Source organism: Mya arenaria, chromosome 14, assembly GCF_026914265.1.
Source record: "Mya arenaria isolate MELC-2E11 chromosome 14, ASM2691426v1".
Classification (NCBI taxonomy): domain Eukaryota; kingdom Metazoa; phylum Mollusca; class Bivalvia; order Myida; family Myidae; genus Mya; species Mya arenaria.
Window position 1 is genome coordinate 27,324,225 of NC_069135.1, and position 7,785 is coordinate 27,332,009.

General features: G+C 36.2%; 1 protein-coding gene across 1 annotated transcript; it reads left to right on the forward strand.

The window, feature by feature from the left end:
• The first annotated feature begins 145 nt into the window (after nucleotides 1-145).
• Nucleotides 146-5,279, forward strand: LOC128218338 (uncharacterized). The gene is made up of 8 exons (XM_052925985.1): nucleotides 146-998; nucleotides 1,345-1,368; nucleotides 1,497-1,615; nucleotides 1,772-2,077; nucleotides 2,282-2,359; nucleotides 3,231-3,311; nucleotides 3,765-3,836; nucleotides 4,021-5,279. Exons 1-8 carry the CDS (start codon nucleotides 545-547, stop codon nucleotides 4,171-4,173), a joined length of 1,287 nt encoding a protein of 428 aa, XP_052781945.1. The 5' UTR covers nucleotides 146-544; the 3' UTR covers nucleotides 4,174-5,279.
• Nucleotides 5,280-7,785: the final 2,506 nt, after the last annotated feature.

Consider the following 7,785-nt stretch of genomic DNA (forward strand, 5'->3'; position numbering starts at 1 on the left):
ATGCTGATTTCAAACTCCGCGCAGTGTTACTTCCCTTGCAGTACAGTAATCACTGCCACCACAAGATTTTCATCCAAAATTGGATGAAAACTTTTAATGGCATTTTTTTTAATCATATATATTTATTTTTATATCCTTTCTTAAATAATTACTTTACGCCAGTTGATAGGCATAATATGTTTTATAAAAAAATAACAATTAAAAAAAACATTCGGAAATGTTCGGTCTTTTTTCAAATTGAAAGTAGGATTTACAAATTACAATATCAACATGGATGTGTTGTTAGCTATTCAGACATGTATCGAACGTTTTGAACCAGGATTGCAAGCAAAACCAAAACAAATCGAATGTTGGCGGCATGTTCTTGCAGAGGAAGACAAAACATGTTGCTGGAATTTCTTTTAAAGGTGTTCCGTCCATTTTGTAAATTGCAATCACGTGCCGTTTTATCTATCATCACGTGATATTTGTGAAGGCAGTGATTACTGTACTGCAAGGGAAGTAACACTGCGCGGAGTTTGTGCTGATTTATTAACGGTCCAAAATGGCGGAGGTGGAGAACACGAGACGTAAACATTCAGTTATACCACAACTGCCACTAGACAAGCGGTATCACGTATTTGTTTGTTACGTTCAAGAAAACGTAAACGATGTGCGTACTATTGTGGGCAATTTGGAAAAGGCAGGTTTAAAGTGTTGTTACCATGAAAGAGATTTTATTCCTGGACAAAGGACTTGGGATAACATGCATGCTAAAATCAAGGAAAGCATGCATATGCTTGTAGTCTTGTCGGAAGATTTCTCAAGAAGTCATTTCGCAAAACAAGAACTTTACGAAGCGGATGTCGCGGAAAGTACAGAAGATTTGAATATCATTCCATTGAAAATAGAATCGTGTGATGTACCAGCTATATTGAAAAACAAAACGTACATCGACTGCGAAAACAATGATATTACCGAGATTCACTACAAAATAATCGAGGCAGTTATTGATAATGGTTAAGTATTTCTCATATTTCAATATTAGGCATTTAAACTACTCTAGATTAGAGTGTTCAAATTTACCAAAGTGTTTTTTTTTTATCAAATTCAGATGAAGACGTGCATGTTTAAATTGTATTTAATGTTGCACTGTACTACAGATACCAAACATTTAGTTGTTGTTGCTGTTTTGTTAACCATTTCCATTGACCAGTCAATTGATAACCATTGCAAATCAAAATGCTTAGCACATGGAGAAAAATCTGTGGACTTCGGTACAACAATAATTTTTCATCGTTAGCATACACATGCTATTTTGTTTTGTCAGCAAAGCATTTTACATTTTTCTGTTTACATTTTTAGGGCAGAAAACACGGCTGAAAGAAGGTATGTCGGTAATTAATTTTCATCGGTAACACATACTCCTCAATAATGTTTTTATATAAAACTTATTTTGCATACAATTTTTTTTCTGTATAATGGATATATTAACAACATTTCATCACTAATTGTAGAAGACAGCGGTGAAGCTTTTTCAATTTCAACGTATCAGAAGCCTGGATTCCGACTGCTGCCAAGATATAAACTGGAATTTGTTGCGGAAATGAGAGACAAAATTTTAATGAAGAGCAAAGTTTGTATTGTTAAAATGATAATAATGAACAGATAACAGTTAATACAGTTATTATGTATTCGTTCTAAACCATCAAATCTGAGTGACTGATTTTGACTTGACCGTTTTATATTTATCTAAAGTGCTAACCATTTTTCCAACAATGATTAATTTCAGCTTACAGAAGAAGATTTGAATGAAATCGAGAACATCGCTCAAAAGTCATTCTTTATGAAAAACGTGAACATCTCTGATTTTTTCCTAAGAATAACGTGTTTCCTCACCATTCTCTCTTTACTGCTCTGTCTGGCGGTTGTGATGTTGATGATCTGCACAATGCTTGGCCGTTCAAGAGCGGAAAGTGAGGCTAACGAGTTTAAGATTCATCTAGTTATTTATATTACGCCTGTTTTAATGATCATACTATCTTTTGGATTTTGCTTTGCCACATCGTGGGAAAATTCCTGTACCCTTATGATGAACGTAAGTATTTCTGTTACTGTGTGCATTTTTATAAGATTATTTGTAAATGGATGCTTAATCAATATTACAGATCGAGATACAATAGAGTGTCATACATTAAACAAAACTGATCTATACTATTTGTTGAAAGTTGTCTGGTATATCAAAGATAGTCATTTTATTGTTAGTTAAATACAAAATATACTCTATTGTTCTATGTTCTAGGCAAAAGACGCACTTCAACGACAGCTTTGGACTTTCAACAGAAACTGGAACACAAAAGATGCAGTCGTCCTATTTCAGGTAAACGTATCCTTGAAATTGTTATTTTATAGCTTATTAATGTGTTCATTTGTAACTGATCTTATTTGAAACTAAGGAGGATCAAGGATTGATTGTCTTTTCAATACAAAAATCTATTCTGTGAATTAATGCTTTTAAAAAAGTTCGTTCAATTGATTTGAGCACTTCATTGATGTTCAACTTATATCTTATCTGCCTTTGGAATGTTGATTTGAAAAAGAGAGTCTAAAAATCAATATTTTACCTAAAGTATTATTTTGTTTAGGACGATATCGTGTGTACAATAATAGTGACTTTGTTTACGTTCGATTCCAATATCACATTGGTGGCTTTTTGATAGTAAGAAACAGTCATCATCTATCATCATTCTGTGATTTCTTTAAAAATGGGTAAAACAACTGATTAAAGGCCCTTTGAGAATATTGCAATTTTTTTCCCTGATACCTCAAGGAATGTAAGGGTTCACTTACCAGTTCAAAAACTTTGAAAACCCAGAATACATCAATGGTATTGCAAGAATAGTATCGGTTTAATTGGAACTATTCATTGACATCCATTTTCCTTGTAACAGTTCGAACGCACATACCACCGGCTTAGTCGGTTTTCCGTTTTCAATGATGATTTAGAATTTTCCAATGATATCAAAGTACAATATTTGTTTAAATTATAATGTGTACGAATAACTGTGCCACATTCAAATGCCGCCAAACGGCATTAAACGATAGCTTAATGCATGCATTTAAATAAACACAAAGCATGCATCTGCAAATTAAATGTGGAAGGGTTCACCGACATTAATTATATAATTATCCGAGAAATCCTTAATAAAGCCTGAATGATATATTAATTGTTTTCGCTAATTCTTACTTAGTACGAGTACAGCACAAATGGCGACAATCGTCGGACAACAGCGACAATGAAGATCATCCTTATCAAATTTAGCCGATGCAAGGTATTCCAACATTTGCAGTTCTTTCTCCGAACAAGCACATGCTAACTAATCTCGAGGTGCTTTTTAAGAGTTCAGATACTACTATAATAACAAGCACACATCCATGTCAATTGTACTGGTAAATTGTGTTGGAAAATTAAATGTATATTGTGTTTTTTATGTCGGTTTAATGTAGCTCATTTTCAATTCTGTAAGAAGTAATTTATTTTGACTATCGTTTTGCAAAAACACAGCCAACAAATAAGTGATAAGGTTATGATCATACTGTAAACTAACTTTAGGATACTTTACTTTTAAATAAATGAATTGGGATAAACGATGTCGACGGGGCAGCGAAACATTTACTGTTGAGAGGTTGTTTGGTCAATTGATAAAACTCTACCGCAATGCATGATGTTTATGCAATAATTTTTTTATCAACCATGCCTGTCTTAGTATCATTTATTTTTTCAGGACCTTTTTATAAGAAAGTGTGAGCAACGTGATGATTTTCAAAAACGGCGCTGTGAGGGGGAATCTCTTGACGTAAGTGTAATACTTAGTTTGACAGATTAGACACAAATTGACGATTAAATTTACAAGGTTGATAATATTTTTAAATTCTGACCGAGCTTTGCTATGCAATAAACTCATACGTGATACTTACTTAACCAATGAATTTCTTTAAATCGCAGAAACTACTTTTAAATAACAGCTTTAAATTTTACAGGACTACGCGGATAGAATGTTTGACCGTTTCTTACGATCAAAGAAGATCAATTTGCTGGACATACCACACTCACGTCAAAGAGGACATAGAATGCTTAATGACGCAGCGTGTATGTGTTTCTTGTTGCGAGAAGACTTACTTAATAACATTTAACTTAACTTTGCTAATCTGCTTGGCGTGTCCTTCAAGTGTGTCCCTTTTCGGGAAGACAAACTTACGGACACTTAACTAAACTTTGCTATGCTGCTCGGCGTGTTCTTATAGTGTTACCTGTTGCGGAAAGACTAACTTAAGGACACTGGACTTTCCTTAAATTATGGACGTGGGAGGGTTTGTTGCGAGAAGGACATCAACCTTATCTTTGCTAGGCTGCCGAGACCGTGTTCTTATAGGGCTTCATGTTGAGACAAGACTTACTTAAGGACACTTAACTAAATTTTCATATGTCCTTATGTTGTCATGTTGTGGAAAACTTACTTTAGAACATTTAACTAAGCGTGTTCTTACAGTGTTTCCTCTTGAAAGGGGACTTATTTTTAAGAAAACTGTACTTAATTTTGAGAAGCTGTCGTGGTGTTTCCACGTTACTAAACTTTCGCAGGCTGCTTATGGTGTCCTTATAATAATTCCTGTTGCGAGGTGATTGACTTAAGAATACCTAACTAACCTTTGCGAAGCTGACGCAAGTGTCCTTATAGTTGTCTGTTGCAAGAAGACGGACTTAAGAACACTTCACTTAACTTTGCTAAGCTGCTAGCCGTGTCCTTATAATGTTGCCTGATGCGAGAAGACTTACTAAAGGACTCGTAAACAAACTCATATAAACTGCCGGCCGTGTTCTATTGCGAGAAGACCCACTAAAGGACACTTTAAGAAACTATGCTTAGCTGGTGAGCGTGTCCTGAAATGTGTTTCTTGTTGCGAGAAGACTATTTCAAGGACACGTTACTTTTCTTAACTATGCTGTCTGTCGTATCCTTATAGTGTTTCCTGTTCCGAGAAGACTAACTTTGCTAAGCTGCTGGTTATCTCCTTCGAGTGTTTTTGTTACTAGAAGACTTCCTTAGTTGGGCGTGTATGTATAGTGTCAACTGCATTATAGTTTTTCCAAAAAGTTGTTTGTGGTTTGTTTCCAAAAATGAAATTGAAAAATTTGTTGCACTGCACTGTAATTATGGCATTAAAACTCACACAGCCTTTCCAATTCACCTTTATATGACGAACCAAAATATTTGGCTGCATAATTGACAGCTGGGTAGTTCAACGCTTCTACTCAATCAACCCTTATATAGAATTGTATTTGTTGTTATGGTACTAATGAAATTGTTACACTTCTTATATTGTAAATGAACGTTTTAAGTCAATCACACACCGCTATTTTCATATCTGGATACCTTGATTTAAAAAATGATAATAACTGTTATACCTTGTTTTTGATGTGATATTAGACTATTATTAAATGCCCTTTATTTATATTGAACTACACAAGAATAACCATAGAAACAAAAATCATTTTCATGAGTTTTCCAAGAGTTTTTCAAACTGCTATATTCTGATTCTGCTGCCCGAGTACATTAATCACATTGTATAATATTCTATATAATAGTTTTCCATCCCCCGTGCGAATTTCAAACGACTCAAATGCTCAAGCTCAAAACCATATGCAAACGCATATTACAGCTCCCAGCATGGAAACGATTTCTACCGAACAAATAAAAACGAATGCCGATTACAATGCAAACGCAACTCATATCGATCCGAAAGAGCATACCACCTTGCAATCTACTTCTTGCGCTACAACGGCAAATAACAGAAACACCGTCAATTCTTGCTCAAAACAAAGGTCTGAAATTCGAAGACAGGAATGTAAAACAAACTTTACAAAACATCCTGTAACGCCGGAACCAAGCGATACAACCCCCACCCAAACAATCGATTCATCACCGTGAAACACCGTCAGACTACTTCATACTTCTTGGGGAATATTGACCCAGACGTCGTCGAACAAGATATCCATGATTACATGACAGATATGAAAGTTCGAGTGAAACGTCTTACACTATTTCGTGGACGTCATGGTTCGTCCGCACGACTAAAACTATATCCGGAAGACGAAGAAACAGTTGAAGATAACTCCCTTTGGCCCGAAAATGTAACTTGGCGTCGGTGGGTCAGCAAACAAGAGTGGGAGCGCGAACGGGAGGAGTCCCGTCAGCGACGTCGTGACCACCTAAGGCACCAGCCATACCGGCCTTACCACAGATACGATGCCTCCTACAACAAACGACAACATAGAGTCGAAGACACCAGCTCACGTGACAACGACAGGAACAGCCCATGGTACTCTGATAGAGACGACTACCACGATGTTGATGAGTGGGACCCATCGAGGGACTAACAATTATATTTATTGACAAAATACTGACAAGATCCAGTCTTACAAGCATAATTTTACAATGCCATACTTTTTTAGGATTCATTTTGTTATTGTATTCATTGTATTTATGTCACTTAATATTTTAGTATGGAATGTTAGAGGTATCATGTCATCAGCATACTCTCTCTCTCTCTCTCTCGAAAGTACTCGATGACGATACGATTGATATCGCTCTTCTTACTGAGCATAAGTTGTTACCTCACTCAGCCCATTTTTTGAATAGCGTTCATCCGAATTATACCTCATATTACACTATTGATGAATCGCTGGGCCACTTTAATGTCTTAAAATGTGGTAAGGGAGGGACAGCAATTATGATTAAGAACAATATTGGTTGTAAAATAAGTAAAATCACAACCATAGATAATGATAGAATATCAGCGGTCGAGATTATTTCTCACAAAAAGGTTCCGACTTATCACTTCTGCATATACATGCCGTCTTGTAGTGACATTGAACGTCTGTGCTCTCTTTAACTTCTACTCCCGGATCGGAAATGTAATATTGGCCGGAGATTTCAATGCACAAATAAGCTTTCAATTAGGCCCTAAGTCATCGACCTCAAAATCACGTATTTTTACAGAGTTTATAGCTAAACACCAACTTACGTCGCTGAAAGAGCACATAGGAAATACCACGAATATACTTACCACCCGACGAAGTCGACAATAGCTCATGTCTTAGTCCATAATTTATCATTAGATATGTTTCATTCATTCTCGGTTATACATGAAAGAGACATACTTACCTCAGATCATGCGCCAATATTATTTTCTATAAACCTCGACCTAGGGAGAAACTCACAACCCACAGTTCATAGAACATGCATAGCATGGAATAAATGCACACAGGGGCACATATCGAACTACCAAAGCCAACTAAGTAGCGAATTAAATAGCATCACGAACGAAAACACCGATGGATGCTCCCCTGATTTTGTTAACTCATTGCCTTGCAATGCTTTAAAAGAGACCGCCTCACAACTCCCTGTAAGTAAGTTAAACCGAAAAGCCAAACCGTATTGGACGGAAGAGGTCAAAGCGGCGCATTCGCAGGCCCGACTTGCTCGGCATATATGCTTAGTTCAAGGTAGACCCCGCAGAACAATGTCAGACTCATTCACAAACTATAAACAAGCCAAACGCACTTTCAGGAGAATACAGCGGAATTGTCGCGAATCCCATAAAAATCAATTATATAACGAACTTAATCGAACAGCTGAAGTAGACTATCGAATGGTTTGGAAGTTGTTAAAACGAAACAGCAAACGACCCTTTGAGACTTGCTCAGAGTTGAAAATAGACGACACAATCTTTAAAGATGACAGA

Excerpts from the sequence above, each read along its gene's own strand:
- LOC128218338 (XM_052925985.1), top strand. The coding sequence starts at position 545 with ATGGCGGAGGTGGAGAACACGAGACGTAAACATTCAGTTATACCACAA. Across the intron at positions 1,369-1,496 it reads GAAAACACGGCTGAAAGAAG|AAGACAGCGGTGAAGCTTTT; the intron begins GTATGTCGGTAA and ends CACTAATTGTAG. Across the intron at positions 1,616-1,771 it reads AAATTTTAATGAAGAGCAAA|CTTACAGAAGAAGATTTGAA; the intron begins GTTTGTATTGTT and ends GATTAATTTCAG.